This window comes from Myxocyprinus asiaticus, chromosome 13 (assembly GCF_019703515.2).
Source record: "Myxocyprinus asiaticus isolate MX2 ecotype Aquarium Trade chromosome 13, UBuf_Myxa_2, whole genome shotgun sequence".
NCBI classification, from domain to species: Eukaryota; Metazoa; Chordata; class Actinopteri; order Cypriniformes; family Catostomidae; genus Myxocyprinus; species Myxocyprinus asiaticus.
In genome coordinates this window covers 13,364,637-13,382,356 of record NC_059356.1, presented here as the reverse complement: position 1 = coordinate 13,382,356, position 17,720 = coordinate 13,364,637, and the positions used below count along the sequence as shown (strand labels likewise).

The 17,720-nt window shown below is 39.9% G+C and overlaps 1 protein-coding gene across 1 annotated transcript in view; it reads left to right on the top strand.

Annotated features, from left to right (window-relative positions):
• LOC127450661 (protein sidekick-2-like) overlaps positions 1-17,720 on the top strand; it is a 219,289-nt gene that overhangs the window by 114,947 nt on the left and 86,622 nt on the right. Inside the window, exons 3-7 of the mRNA XM_051714937.1 lie at positions 3,852-3,958; positions 5,769-5,916; positions 8,933-9,066; positions 16,622-16,733; positions 16,876-17,066. Coding sequence (XP_051570897.1) covers positions 3,852-3,958; positions 5,769-5,916; positions 8,933-9,066; positions 16,622-16,733; positions 16,876-17,066 — 692 coding nt within the window. The remainder of the gene's footprint in view (positions 1-3,851; positions 3,959-5,768; positions 5,917-8,932; positions 9,067-16,621; positions 16,734-16,875; positions 17,067-17,720) is intronic.

Sequence of the window (17,720 nt, the reverse complement as noted above, 5' to 3'; positions counted from 1 at the left end):
CAATTTCCAAACAAATGACTAATGAGTTGGTTCTTTTGAATCCACACTACGAAACATACTGCGAGAACAGTGTAGCCCAATTCCCAAACAAATAACTCTTATGAGTCAGTTTTTTTGGATCCACAGCGCAAAATATACAGCGAGACCAGTGTAGTACGATTCCCAAATGAATGACTCATTAGTCAGTTCTTTTGAATCTACACTGCGAAACATACATCGCAAGCAGTGTAGCCCAATTCCTAAACAAGTAACTCTTATGAGTCGGCTCTTTTGAATGTACACTGTAAACAAAAGCATGCAGAAAAAGCTGTTAGCCAGATTCACGAATGAATGACTCTTATGAGTTGATTCTTTTAAATCTATCCACCTTTTTCCTGGGGGTCTTACTGAGGAAATGAATGTGGGTGTGACCTCCGATGGAAGTCATTCTGTAGCATTTGCTAGCTCCGGCTGCAGTCATTTTAGACCCTGTTTACAGAGCTGGTATTAAGACACTTTTCAGATGATCTGATTGCAAATGGTCAGCGCTAAATATAGTTGTAAACGGGGTGCAAAACGTTTTGTGATTGGATCACAAAAAAACACAGACGGAGGTAGTCAAAAAAGCACGTGACCACATCGCAATTAAGGTGTAAACATCGTCCTTATGTGTCCCGGACTGCAGCTAAGTACCCCCTCTCACCTGTCAATCAACCATTGCGCCGAAACAAAAGTTTATACTAATGTGTGGATTAAAAAAGAAATAACCGTCCACATACCCAAGCATAAGAACATCACAGCTCTTCCTCAGTGTTTCTATATCAGCATGTAGGGTGAGATGACAAGCACACACATTTGAAGCTGAACTAACAGAGGTACTCTGTGGATAATTTTGCTCGAAATGTTGCATTTGTGCTTAGATTAAATTTCAACTGCATCTGGGAAAAACAGTGTAACAAAACTGTGTTTGCTTGATAACGCAAGTAACGCCCACATTTCGCGCTAAGCATCACAGGACGTATGGAAAAGGTGGATAACATGAATAACAGTGAGACCAGTGCTGCCCGATTACCGAACGAATGATTCTTATGAGTTAGTTCTTTTGAATTTATAGAGCAAAACATGCAGCAAGACCAGTGTAGCCCAGTTTAGATGCCTGCACAGGACTGTTTTTTCCATCCCGCTCCCACAAGTTTCTATCCCGCACCCGAACGCTCCCATTGAATTTTACTCAATGTTCTCTGCCCGCAGTGATTTTCTTCCCGACCGCTTCTGTTCCCGCAGCCCCGCATTGTTTTACACATAGCGCAAAAGCCATACAAATAGACAACAAGTGTACACAAAGAACGTTTTGTTTTTCGGTTTTTGCTATTATCAGATGAAGTGTAAAAATGATGCTAATTTGACTTGCCTGAGGTTGTTTTTTTAACACTAAATTAACCATTTTCTAGTCTTTCACATCCTTTGATGACAAATTTTGCACTCTGCTCTGCCATTCTTCTAAAGCCCCTTTGACCACCTGCCAGCTCTAAATATTGGATAATTTATTGCACAAGCTGTGTGCACATTTATTTTACATTAGAAAAAAATAACAATTAAATTATTTTTTTAAATTTTTTTGGCAATCATTAATTCATAAAATAAAAAAAAGAGATCCACATCTCTTGGAAGTACCGCCCACTCCCGCCTTCAACTTGGACATTTAATCCTGTGCCGCAAGACATCTAATCGGGCCCCGCGGGTCCTGTGGGAGTTCCATGGGAATGGAGACCTCTAGCCCAATTTTTTTGTTTTTTTTGTTTTTTTGATTTTTCCCCTTTTTCTCCCAATTTGGAATGCCCAATTCCCGATGCACTCTAAGTCCTCGCGGTCGCATAGTGATTCGCCTCAGTCCAGGTGGCGGAGGACGAATCTCAGTTGCCTCCGCGTCTGAGACAGTCAACCCGCTCATCTTATCACGTGGCTTGTTGAACGCGTTGCCACGGAGACATAGCGCGTGTGGAGGCTTCATGCCATCCACCGCGGCAACCACGCTCAATTCACCATGCGCCCCACTGAGAACAAACCACATTATAGCGACCACGAGGAGGTTACCCCATGTGACTCTACCCTCCCTAGCAACCGGGCCAATTTGGTTGCTTAGGAGACCTGGCTGGAGTCACTCAGCACGCCCTGGTATTCGAACTAGCAAACTAGCGAACTCCAGGGGTGGTAGCCAGTGTATTTTACCACTGAGCTACCCAGGCCCCCCTCTAGCCCAATTCTTGAACAAATTACTCTTATGAGTCAGTTCCGCTGAATTTACAGAGCAAAACATACAGTGTCACCAGTGTAGACCGATTCCAGAACGAATGACTCTTATGAGCCAGTTTTTTTTGGATCCACAGTGTGAAACATACAGCATGAAGCATGAGCAGTGTAGCCTGATTTCCAAACAAATGCCTCTTACGAGTTGGTTCTTTTGAATCTACAATGTAAAACATACAGCACGAGCAGTGTAGCCTGATTCCCAAACGAATGACTCTTATGAGTCTTTTCTTTTGAATCTACAGTGTGTAACATACCGCCCGAGCAGTGTAGCCCAATTCCCAAATGACCAACTCTTATGAGTTGAAAAAAAAAAAAAGGAGAGTAAAAAAGTTCACTTCTCATAAGCATTCCTCATTCAATCATCAGGACTCTCTTCAGTTCAGTAGAACTCTGCAAACACTCAGAAATGACGATGACAAATCTGAATGACAAATCTCTCAGAAACGGGATGCAACTTTTAATCAACATAAATTATTCTGAAAGTAAAATTTATGTTATACTGCATAACAACAGTAAAATGAACTAATATTGGCCACTATTAGACAAATGGTATGGTCAAAGCAAGAGTCACTATGTTAAGAAATATATTATCGTTCACACTTGCAATTGCTGGAAAGCTGGAGTATCATCAATTGTCCCATTTTATATAAAGTGTACTATCACAGGGGTATACTTTATCTACCAAAATGAATCAAAACAATTACATGAGTAATGCATTTGGAAACAGGGACTATGCAAAGCCAGTGCTGCTCTATGGCTTGTGAATGTTCACCACCATTGTGGTCAATATAATTTGAAATACACATTGTTAAACCCCTTCTTCTGTTAACTGGATGGAGCAACAGCTCTGTGTTTTAACGTGCAATGAATATTGTCCAATGTTATCTGCAGAAACTCCTGTAAAGTATGCGTGTGAAATGTAATTTCCACGTAGGAAGAAATAGTTTTCGGCACTGCACCAGATGTAATTGCGGCCCCTGAAGCAAAACGCAGAAGTGACCGTGCATAGAGTCTATTGCATTTCTAAAATACATAAAGAATCGTTAATGGAACCATTAAGGAACCGGAATCATTAAATACCTTATAAGTCCCATTCCTGCTGAGGAGCCCGGGCATCTAGTGGTCAGCATTCTATGCGCCATGAGCCAGTCTGTGGCCTAAGGCTTTGAAGGCCTCTTGTAATCCGAGGCCCCGGAGCACTGCCCTGGTCTTTGTTCTCATACATACGTATGTATCTCTTGTATTCACTCTCGCTCTCACTAGTATTAATGTCCTCTCCCTGGGGTTCCCAGTCTGCCTGAGGAACCCTATTTATTGTTGATGAGGGTTCTTACCATAACAGGTTAGCCATGAACTTTGAGCCGGCTGAGTGTTGAGGCCGATCAACACTCAAGCAGAAGCTAGCACTGGATGATTTATTATAGTGATAAATAGCTTTTTTTAATCAAAAGCCATTTGTTTTAATCTGTTCTTTGAGCTAGCTGCAAGCTCTTGCACTGTGCAAATGAATAGTAGGAAAAAAAACAGAGAATGTTTCATGGGATACAATTTTCTTTCACCAGGTATGTAATTCCATCGCTGGACCGTTCCCACACGGGCTTCTACAGATGTATTGTGAGGAACCGGGTCGGAGCTCTTATGCAGAGGAGTTCACAAGTCCAGGTTGCCTGTAAGTGTCACACCGCATTCTGACCAGGTGCAAGGCCATAACTCTACAAGCGAAAAATCTCGAATGTCTTAATCTAAGTGTTTGTCCTAACAAGCTGAAATGACAAGCAACACCCAAAAAGACCTTTTTTTTCAGTCACTTTGGTTCTATATTTGTTGTCACTCTTGCTGTTAGCTCTGCTAACAGTGAAATGTCCAAGATCCAGAACCCTAAAGCTATTTTTTAAACATCAAGTAGATTGGACCCACTTTATATTAGGTGTCTTTAACTACTATGTACTTGTGCAGTTAATACAATGTACTTATTATGTATGTACAGTACATGTTGTTGCATTGTACTTACATTTGAAGTACATGCATTTAATTACATCTGTAGTTACATCTGTAGTTACACAGTTTAAATAACCTTATCCCAACCCTAAACCCAACCATACTCTAAAGTCTAACCCTGCTCTTAAATCTACTGGTCCCTCAACCTCAGTAGCAACAAATGTAAATCTTGTGAAAATGTTGACGAACAACATGTAGTTGTACAATAAATACATTGTTTTGTATTGTATGTATTTAAATGTTAGTACATAGTAGTTAAAGTAACTAAATATAAAGTGGGGCCACTAGATTTTTAAATTTTATACAGTATATAAAAAAATATTGTAGCGTGGAGGAGGGCGGGGCCAGAATGACAGTCGCGTGGTTCTCGATCGCTCCTCCACCCTCTCAGGCGGACGACAGCTGCTCCTCCCCGGGCAGACCGGAGTCAAACCTCCAACCCACAACGCACAGAATGCCCCTCCGCGATTCTGGTGGCCCATGGGGACACTCCTCTGCTCCTGGCAGCGGCCCTACCACTCCAGGTGGTCGGGGAGTGGATTCCCTCCTCCCCTCACGGACGGTGGTCTTCCCGCCACCCCTTCACGTTTTCTGGCGGCCGGCAGGGCACTCCTAAGCCCCTGGCAGCGGCTCCATCGGTCCAGGCGGTCAGGGAATCCAGTCCCTCCTCGCCTCGCGGAAGGCGGCCGTTCCCTACGTCCGGCATCTCTCCTCCCTCCCGGGTTGCGGCACCAATGTAAAGGGGTTATAAGGGAAATGAGGAGGCAAGAACCAGCTTGACAATATAAATACATTTTAATGAAAAACACACAAACATAAACACATACAGAGCAGCTGCCTGTAGTTCTCTCTCTCTCTCGAACTGCCTTCTCCGGTCGCCTTTATCCCTCGCTCGCCTCATCAGGCTGATTGGGGTCCGGGCGTGTGTCATTCCAGCCCGGCCCGGCCCCGCCCTCCTCTGCGCTACAAATACATATATAAAAATGGGAGTGGAGCTTGCCCGTACAAAGCTCGCCATCATGATACCAGAGCATTGCAGTGCAGTTGCTAGGGTGCTCTGGTTGTTTACTGGCCCAAATCAATATAGCCCATCCCTAAGCCTCTATGATATTCTGGTTTCTAGATAAGGCTTGCATCCCTCCTTAAATGAAAGTTTTATCAACCGCCAGATCAGTTTGAAAGCAATAGTACATCTCTCTTCAACAAACCACATGATTTGATGTATCATTCATAGCACAATAAATTTGCTCTGATTGGATGATTTTGTTGGTCGCACAGGATTTTGGGTTTGTGAGTACAGAAAAATTAACATACAGAAAAATTTATGCTGGGAACGTAGCATAGCATTGCACTTAGTTAGGACACAATGTTAGTTAAAAAACAACCAAGAAAGTGTGGAGCATTGTGCCTTCTGTCCTTGCTCTTGTTTTGTCTTCTCACTGTCTTTCTCTTCTGTATTGGTCCCCCTCTCTCATTTTCAGACATGGAAGGCTTTGTGGAGGGAGCACGGTCTCAGGTGGTGTCCCAGGGGGAGGCAGCGTTGATTCCGCCCCCACAAATCCACAGCTTCCCCCGGCCCGGGATCACATGGTTCAGAGATGGACGCAAGATTCCCTCCAGCAGCCGCATGTAATATTTCCTTCATGTGTGGATCTTAGAGGAATAGTTCACACAAAAAATGAAAATTATGTATTATTTATGCACCCTCATGTCATTTCAAATCTGTATGATGTTATTTTTCTGTGGAATGCAAAAGGAACATTTTTGAAGAATCTTTATACAGCTCTTTTTCATACAATGACAGTTCATATAGTGGACCATGCACTGAAAACCCTTATAAGTTGACTCTACTCAATTTATTGAATAAACTCAATCCTTCAATTGAATTGACTAATGGCATCTCCAAAACTTGTGTAATTAAGTTGATAAGTTCATATAGAATTAACTATTTAAGTTAAGATAACTAGATGCAATAAGATGTAACTCAGATTTGCTATTTAAATGTTGTTGTTTCAACTTAATAATTTCAATTCAATGGACTCAAATTTAGGTCATACAATAACACAGCTTAAGTCATGAAAATTATAACTGATTCTAGGTCAATCATTAAATAAGCTTATTTCTCCACAGAAATGCATGTATGCCTGTACTTCAGCTGCACATGCACAAGGAGAACTGAGATAGTGTTAACAGGGTCCAACTTGACCAAAGGGGACACAGATCTCCCTAATAATGACATCACACAAAACAACTATTTGCAGCAAAACAACAAAAATAATACCACAAAAGAGCTAAAATCTCTATGAATTCTTAATATAACTGTTTAAATGTCCCCATATGCTCCTTTTGACCATGGAAACATAATTAAATAATTCAAGTGCAAGGTATTGTTGGTATTCCCCATAGTAGCCTCAGTTTTGTACTCAATAGTTTGAGTTATTAACACTTAAAATCTTAAGCTCTGGATTTTTAAGAAACATCAGTTCAAGGAACTTATGTTCCCAAAACGTGACATTTCGAGTAAAGTTTAATTAAGAAAACTTTTCCAGTAATGACAACATTAGGGTTTACAGTGTGCCCCCAAAAAGTAGCCTATATTAAACATGCATTACACTCCAAGCCTCCAAAAGCCATAAGATAGATTTGAGTGAGGAACAAATTGAAATTTAAGTCATTATTCACTGATAATCCTCTGACAAATTTAGGAGATCGCTAAAGTAGAAGTTAAGACTGTATAGAAGTGAATAACAACCTAAATTTTGGTCTGTTGGTCACACAAAGCTATGGCATGCCTTCAGAAAACTCGAAAAGCAACACAGTCATACAGTCATACAGACTACTTTTTTTTTCATTGTATGGAAAATGGCTGCCAGAAGCTCCTTTTGTGTTCTACTAAAAGAAAAAGAAAAAAGAAAGAAAAAAAGAGCTTACAGATTGTAGCAACCCATATTTTTGTGTGAACTGTTCCTTTAATGACACTTCTTTTCACAGAAGGGCCAGTATACCTTACAGAAAGAGTCTACAATGATGTTGTATAATTACTCTAGAACTTCCTGCCAGACATGAGTGTATGTGGGCTCTCAGAAGCACTCCAGGAGAATGGATAACAACAATGCTCATTGATGAAGTCAATTATAATAAGAACCCCTGTTGACTTTAGACTAAATGTGATTGAAAGCCAGAGAGGAAGCCGGCAACACGGGAGCCAATTAGACAAAGTGGACAAATAGCCCTGTATTGATGACCTTGGATGATTGGCAGACTTAACGCCTGAGTGCGTTGGTGCGTGTATGCACACTGTCCTGGATGTATGTATGCACACCGTCCATGTTCAAAAGGTCTTGGTAATCACCTGAGATCAATTTGCCCCTTCCACCAGCAGGAGGGTTCACAAAAACAGCCGGCGTGTTTGATGATCTATAAATCATGCTGCTCATCTGGCATGTGACATCTGACGTGAGTGCTTTAGACACTTACGAAGGAGATTGTGTTCCCCAACCCCGCTTAGGGAAGTATGCGAACGTTGCGGAGTGTGTGGAGTTGCATGATTTTTTTTCCTGGAGCTTCTTTTTAAATGTTAGAGCATCTGTTCACAGTTCACAACGGGTTATGCTGCATTTAAGTTCGTACTTACGAGGTCGGAAGTCAAAAATACGATGATATACGTTCAAGTGATTTTAGTATGAAAGTAAAGACCCATTTTGCCATTTCTTATTTCTTCAACCTCTTTTCACACCAATGCAACAAAATGAAAAGCAGAGCCACGACTTAGATGTGTAATTGATGTTTTATCTATCTATTTTATCATTTTTGTGCAGCCACATAATGGGAAATGTAGTTTTGTTGCACAGGCCTGTCACATCCGGTAATGTGCAGATTTATGGAGTGGAACCTGGAGCGGGGGTTTTCACACCTGTGAGCAGAAAGTAATGCGAAAGTAACCCGGAATGGAGTAGGAGTGGAGTGCTTACAGAATGCTTTGAGCAGGGAGGGGAAATTGCTGTTGCTCCACTTCACTCACATCTCTGCAGCTGACTGAAGAACATTCAGACATTGATTTTCAGCTGGAGGGTATGCAGAAAATCCCAAATGAGACCCTGGGCATTGAGGCAGGTGTTAAATAAACATCTGAGGTTCCAGCAGCGCTACTCAGTCCTCAATTCGCTCTCTCTTTCTCTTATTCACTGTCTCTCGGACTGCAGTAATGGTTGTGTATGATTGTGAGAGGGCCTGACAGCATACGATTTGTTTGCCGCTTCTTTGTTGATCCTTTACCGCATTGATATTCCCGGCATGTTTGGTTTGGAATCAGTGAGAGCCCTCCCTCTAATTGTGCTGGAGTCAGTTTAATCTGTGCTGATCAGGCCTATGCTGACAGATACACAGGCTGTAATCTCAGTGCACTCCAATTGTCGACTTTCATTTAACCACACACACTCACACATGGCCAGCATTCCAGGTCCAGCAATCCTAAAACACTTATCCTCTTGAGCCCTCAATGCAAATAACATTAGTATACCAGACTATCAGACGTGCACAGTTTTCCTCTGTGCTTTGGTGTGTTTGAGTTCTTTGCTGACATGTTTACTAGTTGGCGTTGATTCTTTCTAGTTGTTTCAAGTGTGTTCTCTCTCTAACTTCTCAGAGCCCTCACTCTGGACAACACCCTGGTTATTCTCTCCACCGTGGCCCCCGATGCGGGTCGTTACTACGCCCAAGCCGTAAATGATAAGAATGGAGAGAACAAGACCAGCCAGCCTGTCATCCTCAATGTAGAAAGTGAGTTCAGAATAAAAAATATTTACTGTACTGTGTACTGTACTCTCTAGAAGACTTTTTTTTCCAATTTTATTGATACGGACAGTGCCTGCTCACTTTTCAGCCGTCTTGGTTCCAGAAGTTTTTTTTCCATTCATTTCTTCCATAGGGATTTCAGAAAATCTTTCATAAAAGAGTTTTAAGGCATAAACGAAACCAACCAGCTATGAGGTAAAAAAAAAAACAATATTACAAAATTTGATTGGAGGCAAAAAAAAAAATGAATGTAAAATCTGACAAAAAGACAAAGTTACACGTCCTTGTACATGCCGTCTTTCATGAGGAAATGAAATACAATCCCATTGCAAAGCATCGTGATTTACACTATTGAATTAAAAATGATGGAAAAATATATAACTATTAATTTCAAGTTGTTGATTATAAGTATAGAAACAATATATATATATATATATATATATATATATATATATATATATATATATATATATATATATATATATATATATACAGTTGTGCTCAAAAGTTTGCATACCCTTGGAGAATTGGTAATATATGTACCATTTTTAAAGAAAACATGAGTGATCAGGCAAAACACATTTCTTTTATTTCTTATGGGATTCATATTCAACTGTAGGTTATAACAGAATGACACAATCATAAAACAAAACATGGCAACAAAGACAAAAACGAAATGACCCCTGTTCAAAAGTCTGCATACCCTTGGTTCTTAATACTGTGTATTGCCCCCTTTAGCATCAATGACAGCGTGCAGTCTTTTGTAATAGTTGTCTATGAGGCCCCAAATTCTTGCAGGTGTTATAGCTGCCCATTTGTCTTGGCAAAATGCCTCCAGGTCATGCAAAGTCTTTGGTCGTCTTGAATGAACCACACGTTTGAGATCTCCCCAGAGTGGCTCGATGATATTAAGGTCAGGAGACTGTAATGGCCACTCCAGAACCTTCACCTTTTTCTGCTGTAACCTCTGGAGGGTCAACTTGGCCTTGTGCTTAGGGTCATTGTCGTGCTAGAATGTCCAAGAGCGTCCCATGCGCAGCTTTTATGCAGAAGAATGCAAATTGTCTGCCAGTATTTTCTGATAACATGCTGCATTCATCTTGCCATCAATTTTCACAAGATTTCCCATACCTTTAGAGCTCACACACCCCCAAAACATCAGTGAGCCACCACCATGCTTCACAGTGGGGATGGTATTCTTTTCACTATAGGCCTTGTTGACCCCTCTCCAAACATAGAGCTTATGGTTGTGACCATAAAGCTCTATTTTGTTCTCGTCACTCCAAATTACAGTATGCCAGAAGCTGTGAGGTGTGTCAAGGTGTTGTTGGGCATATTGTAACCGGGCTTTTTTATGGCACTGGTACAGTAAAGGCTTCTTTCTGGCAACTCGACCATGCAGCTCATTTTTGTTCAAGTATCATCGTATTGTGCAACTGTATATACAGTTGTGCTCAAAAGTTTGCATACCCTGGCAGAAATTGTGAAATTTTGGCATTGATTTTGAAAATACAGTATGACTGATCATGCAAAAAAAACTGTCTTTTATTTAAGGATAGCGATCATATGAAGCCATTTATTATCACATAGTTGTTTGGCTCCTTTTTAAATCATAATGATAACAGAAATCACCCAAATGGCCCTGATCAAAAGTTTACATACCCTTGAATGTTTGGCCTTGTTACAGACACACAAGGTGACACACACAGGTTTAAATGGCAATTAAAGGTTCATTTCCCACACCTGTGCTCTCACATGGATGCACTGAGCAGGCTAGATACTGAGCCATGGGGAGCAGAAAAGAACTGTCAAAAGACCTGCGTAACAAGGTAATGGATCTTTATAAAGATGGAAAAGGATATAAAAAGATATCCAAAGCCTTGAAAATGCCAGTCAGTACTGTTCAATCACTTATTAATAAGTGGAAAATTCGGGGATCTCTTGATACCAAGCCAAGGTCAGGTAGACCAAGAAAGATTTCAGCCACAACTGCCAGAAGAATTGTTCGGGATACAAAGAAAAACCCACAGGTAACCTCAGGAGAACTACAGGCTGCTCTGGAAAAAGATGGTGTGGTTGTTTCAAGGAGCACAATACGACGATACTTGAACAAAAATGAGCTGCATGGTCGAGCTGCCAGAAAGAAGCCTTTACTGCGCCAATGCCACAAAAAAGCCCAGTTACAATATGCCCAACAACACCTTGACATACCTCACAGCTTCTGGCACACTGTAATTTGGAGTGACGAGACCAAAATAGAGCTTTATGGTCACAACCATAAGCCCTATGTTTAGAGAGGGGTCAACAAGGCCTATAGTGAAAAGAATACCATCCCCACTGTGAAGCATGGTGGTGGCTCACTGATGTTTTGGGGTGGGGGGGGGTGTGAGCTCTAAAGGCATGGGGAATCTTGTGAAAATTGATGGCAAGATGAATGCAGCATGTTATCAAAAAATACTGGCAGACGATTTGCATTCTTCTGCACGAAAGCTGTGCATGGTACGCTCTTGGACTTTCCAGCACGACAATGACCCTAAGTACAAGGCCAAGTTGACCCTCCAGTGGTTACAGCAGAAAAAAGTGAAGGTTCTGGAGTGGCCATCACAGTCTCCTGACCTTAATATCATCAAGCCATTCTGGGGAGATCTCAAACGTGCGGTTCGTGCAAGACGACCAAAGACTTTGCATGACCTGGAGGCATTTTGCCAAGACAAATGGGCAGCTATACCACCTGCAAGAATTTGGAGCCTCATAGACAACTATTACAAAAGACTGCACACTGTCATTGATGCTAAAGGGGGCAATACACAGTATTAAGAACTAAATGTATGCAGACTTTTGAACAGGGGTCATTTCATTTTTTTCTTTGTTGCCATGTTGTTTTATGATTGTGCCATTCTGTTATAACCTACAGTTGAATATGGATCCCATAAGAAATAAAAGAAATGTGTTTTGACTGCTCACTCATGTTTTCTTTAAAAATGGTACATATATTACCAATTCTCCAAGGGTATGCAAACTTTTTAGCACAACTGTATCTGTATATGTATATACATTTTTTTTTTTTTTTTTTTTTGTGCAAAATATTCAGATATATGCAAATATGTAAGTAGTTTGAGAGTGTTGGGAAATCGACTTGATTACATCATTCCCATTGTGTCGTGGAAGTGGGCGGTCGCTACTGGGCTCTTTTGATGTGCTTTGTTTGCTGCGATTTTCTGATTGGTGGATCATTTCCCTTCAGTATCATGGGTAGTGTAGTTTTGACCAGAAATTGCATTATTTAACATGATTTTTAAATGAAATAATGCGGACTGATAGCTTCAACAGAAGCATATACCATCGATTAACATCCTTTTGGGCTCATGGTAGGTCTGTTTTTAAAGGTTTATAATTCATCAATAAAAATCCATTTCCCTATGGAAAACAATTTATGGGATTTTTACTTCTGAACCAGACTTTTACACTTTATTAGTCAGTTAAAAGAAGCTCCCCTGTGTCAGGTCCAATGGATAATAATTTATTTTATTTTTTTATTGAATTGATTTATTTATTTGATTGAATTATGAGTAAATATTATAACAGATTATTATGTAAATTAAGTGTTCATTTAATTTCAGAAATTTTTTTAGAATCTCATTTGCTATTATAAAATTGTATTATGTATATATCGGCATTATATTGGCCATCGGCCATCTTGCTTTCTAGATATCAGCCATTGAAAAACCCAAATCGGTTGACCGCTACTCTGTAGCCGACTGTCCAACAGGGAAAATGACCATCTCCATCGCCCCCTAGTGGTTGTCCATGCTACATAATATACTGCACAGACTGGGGCAGACTAGAATTTTTCAAGAATCAATATTCAGCTCACTATGCAGTAGATTGTGAGTATGTGGCGTGTGGCGTGTGGCGAGGCTTCATGGACCTTTGTATGATAGCGCTGGTCCTACGGTGCCACAATGACAGGGTGATTAAGTACCCTTATAAAAACAGCACCTCTTTAATAGACACCACAAAAACAGATTAATGAAAAAGAGTGAGACCATAAAGACCCCACTGTATCTCTTATCCAGGGGTCCATGTATGAAAAGAGAAGCAAATAAAGGTGGAATCAGATCAGGGTGGAGGGAAAGCGAGATCACTGTTTGAGGGCAGAGAATCAATGGATAGTGAAAGGTTTCTGGGAGCCAGCAAATGATTCTGTGGCATTTAATCATGTCGGTGGTGTCTCTCAATCAGGCTTCATTCTGAAGCGCAGCACATTAGTGGAGGTATTACAGTACACTTACAGGAGGAGAGGTTGCAGACAATTATGTATATAATAATAAGCGCGTAATGGTGAGGGCTAGGAAGTACACAAGTGCTCTAGGCGATGAGTATTTCTGTCTGCTTCCTTTCTGCTTTCCATTCTTTTCTTTCTTTTTTCCTTCTGTCTTCCTTCCTGTCTTCCTTCCTTCCTTCCTTTCTTCATTTCTTCCTTCCCTTTATTCCTACCTTCCTTCCTTCAAGTCAAGTCATTTTTATTTGTATAGCGCCTTTTACAACACACATCGTTTCAAAGCAGCTTTACAGAAAATCATGCATTAACAGAAAATTAAACTGTAATATCTATAATATCTTAGAGTCATCATTGTGTAGTTTGATAAAATATGATTGTGAATTGTGTTTAAAAATAAGTAAATAAATAATAACTGTATTTAGAAACCCAGTGAGCAAGCCAAAGGCGACTGTGGCAAGGAACACAAAACTCCATAAGATGTTGGTTAATGGAGAAAAATAACCTTGGGAGAAACCAGACTCAATGTGGGGGCCAGTTCCCCTCTGGCTAAACATCATGAATATAATGCCAATATTACTTATGTATAGTGCAAGTCATGGTTTAAAATGATTAAACTATGTAAGTGTTAAGGGTCAGTGTTTAAACAACGATTTGAATGAACTGTATGATTAATGACTAATGTCTTTGAAGTTCATCCTGGATTAACTGCAGCAGTTCACATAGATGCAATTGTCCTTTGTTAATTGGCTGATGAAGGCTTTTGTTGGCAATTAATTGATAGACTATTTATTCCATTTCAAGAGTGTAGTCCATCATTAGACCGAGGTGATGCAGGCAGAGATCAGTGAGGTGCATCGCAGTTCAACCGGCCAGTAATTTCAGTGAGGTCTATCCTATATCCAAGGTTCAGGCAATGGCATATGAAGTATCCCATGTCTTATGGTTGGAGTTGGCATCAGTTCATCCTCTGAAGTCCATCGTAATAGACTGAAGTGATGTTTGGCTGGCACCGGCTGCATTAAGTCATCATCACTCAGTGAAACATAGCAGTGGAGTCCGACACCAAGCAGGAATGGCGCTGGATCCAGACGGTTCTGGTGACCTTAGTATAGGAGTCCCGAGGTTTAGACAGGAAATCAAATAAAATAATATTAGTGCAGATGCCATTCAATTTATTGCAGAGTTATATATTATGAGAAATGTTTTTGGTTCTGGCAGACCTAACAAAAGCAGCCTAATTGTGAGTTGAAGGATAAATTAGGTGTATGCCTGGCTGAATAGATGAATCTTTAGTCTAGACTTAAACTGAGTGAGTGTGTTTGCATCCCGAACAGTGTTAGGGAGACTATTTCATTGTTTAGGAGCCAAATAGGAAAAGGATCTACCTCCTTTTGTGGATTTTGATGTTCTAGGAACTATTAACAGGCCAGAACTTTGCGATTGTAATGAACGTGATGGAATATAGAGTGGTTGGTCACTTAAGTACTGCGGAGCTAGACCATTCAAAGCTTTGTATTTAGTTAACAGAATTTTAAAATTAATATGAAATTTAACAGGTAGCCAATGTAACGACGATACAATTGGTCTAATAGATCATGAGTCAGCTCTCTGGCTGCTGCATTTTGAACCAATTGAAGTTTATTATTGATCTTGCTGGACATCCTCCCAGTAATGAATTACAATAATCTAGTCTTGAGGTCATGAACGCATGAATTTGTTTTTTTCGGCATCAGCAACAGAGAGCATGTGTTATAACTTAGCAATATTTCTGAGGTGGAAGAATGCTGTTCTACAAACATTGGAAATGTGATTTTCAAAGGACAGATTGGCATCAAATATAACATCCAAATTATTTACTGTAGAAGATGATGTAACAGTACATCCATCGAGAGTCAAATTATATTTTAGCGGCTTATTTTTAGAGGTTTTTGGTCCAATAATTAGTACCTTCTTTCTTTCCTTTCTTAATTCCTTCCTTTCCTGTCTTCCAGGCTTACTTCCTTCATTCCTTCTTTCCTGTCTTCCTTCCTTTTTTCCTACCAAGGAAGGTAGGGTAAAAGGAAATGAAGAAAGAAACAAAGGAAAGGTAAGGAATAAAAGAAGAAAGGAATGATGGAAGAAATGAAGTAATGAAAGAAAGGAAGGAAGGAAGAAAGGACTGATAGTTCCTTCATTCCTTCCTTCCTTTTTTAACTTGGTTTCCCCCTTCCTTTCCTGTCTTCCAGCCTAATTTCCTTCCTTCCTTCCTTCTTTCCTTTCTATCTTCCTTTCTTACTTCCTTCATTCCTTCTTTACTGTCTTTCTTGCTTCCTTTCCTGTTTTCCTACCTTTTGTCCTTTTTTCTTTCCATTCTTTCTTCGTTCCTTTCCTGTCTTCCAGCTTTACTTCATTTATTTCTTCTTTCCTTTATTCCAACCTTCTTTCTTTCTTTCTAACTTGTTATTTTGTGTTTCATTGGAGTATCAGTTTTGTCTCAGATGTTTTCCAGTAGACACAAATGAGACAATTGTTGATGTACAGTAAGAATGTAGGGCTATACAATTAATGCGGATATCAGCTAACATAATAGAGCTGTTCAGACATTTTTATTTACTTGAAAATAATTACATGTTTAAATTGCACACATTCATACCTCAAACATGAATTATGAAGACACTGTTTTTTGATAAATTTATGTTATTAACAAGTTGGTAATCAAGACTACAACTACCACAAGCATATGAGTGTACATGCCTGACAAAACAAAACCCACTGGGGTTCTTATCTAGCAACTTGTTAGCAACATACTTTTTTTTAAAAACATGGTGGCCTTTAAAATTCACATTTGGGATATAATAACTGTGTGTAATATATGTTGTAGAACAAAACGTCCAAGTTTCTTCTAGTAATGCTTATTATTTTACTTATAAGACCAAATATAAACCCACAGGAAAATCTCAAGGTCTCGAAAATGCTAAGTCTCTTCTGGGTTTTCGGGCTATAACCAGCTTCATTTGGTCTTGAACTTCTATGAGAAATATCAGTCTTTTTTTCTAGAAAAACTCAAGACGGAAAATTGCATAATATATTAATACTTGTTTTCAGAGAATTAGCTAAATATGCTGTTTTTTATGCTTTTGTTTTGAGGTTATTCAGATATTTTTACTTTTATCTCTTTTGAAACTCTAGAAGAGACACATGTGAGATTGCTGTCTAGGAAAACTATTGGTATTAAATACTGCATATCAAATTTGTGATTACTCTTTTGTTTCTCTTTAGATGTTGGCGGTCCAGCAGACCCCATTGCTCCCTCTATTATTATACCGCCGAGGAACACCAGTGTAATGGTGGGCACGTTTGAGGTCACACTGGAGTGTGTGGCCAATGCAAGGTGTGTGCATGTCTGTGTGTATCTGAGCACTCAAAATGACCTCTATCAAACTATTAAAACTCAATTCTGTTTATTTGCTTCCTTCTGGCAACTGCTATCTCTCATTCCCCACCTGTGTTTATCCGTATTTTTCTTCCTCCAGGCCTCTCATTAAACTCAGCATTACATGGTGGAAAAATGGTGCGCCCGTAAACCGAGGCCTCAGGGACTTTGGCCGCCGTCTGACTATCAGTGGTCCATTGGTCAGTGACAGTGGCTACTATGAATGTGAAGCCTCCCTCCGGAGCAGCAGTGCCCCCTCTGTCAGAGCTGGAGCATATCTGCACGTGCTAGGTAATCTTACATTCCTGTAAAATTAACAACACTTTAACATGCTCTATTGCAGCAAGCAGTCTCTTTTCAAATCCTTACACTGCAAAAAAGTTATATTCTTAATGAGTTTATTTGTGTTGTTTTCCAGTAAAAATATAATATTTATACTTGTTTTCAGAGAATGTATATTAGCAACCATTAGTGCTAAAAGGCACACAATGGGTGTCAAGATTTTAACTGTAAAACGACTTACATTTTGTGTTGTTTCTCACCAAAACTTGTGCATGCCTCAGAAGAATTGATGCATAAGCTGCATAGACTACGTTTATGATACTTATGATAAGCTTCATAGTGAGGGGAAGCTGGGGAAGTGAGTATTTCGCAGTATTTTCCCATCAACGTTCTCGGGAGGGTGTATGTAAACGCATTCTGTGTGAGACGCTGATGTAAACATAGAGAGGGTGCGCAACAGCTAAACCCGTCCGTGTAGTGCATGATAATCAAGTGAAAAATTTCCACTCTACTATTCTCAGACAGCCATGATTAATTTATTCTGTGAGTAAGGTAACACCAATAGTAATTTGGATGGTCATGTGATCTCAACATGGCTGACCCCATGAGACAGCTGAGCTCCATGTAAAATAACTGGAATTATTTTTTAAATTAATTTATTAA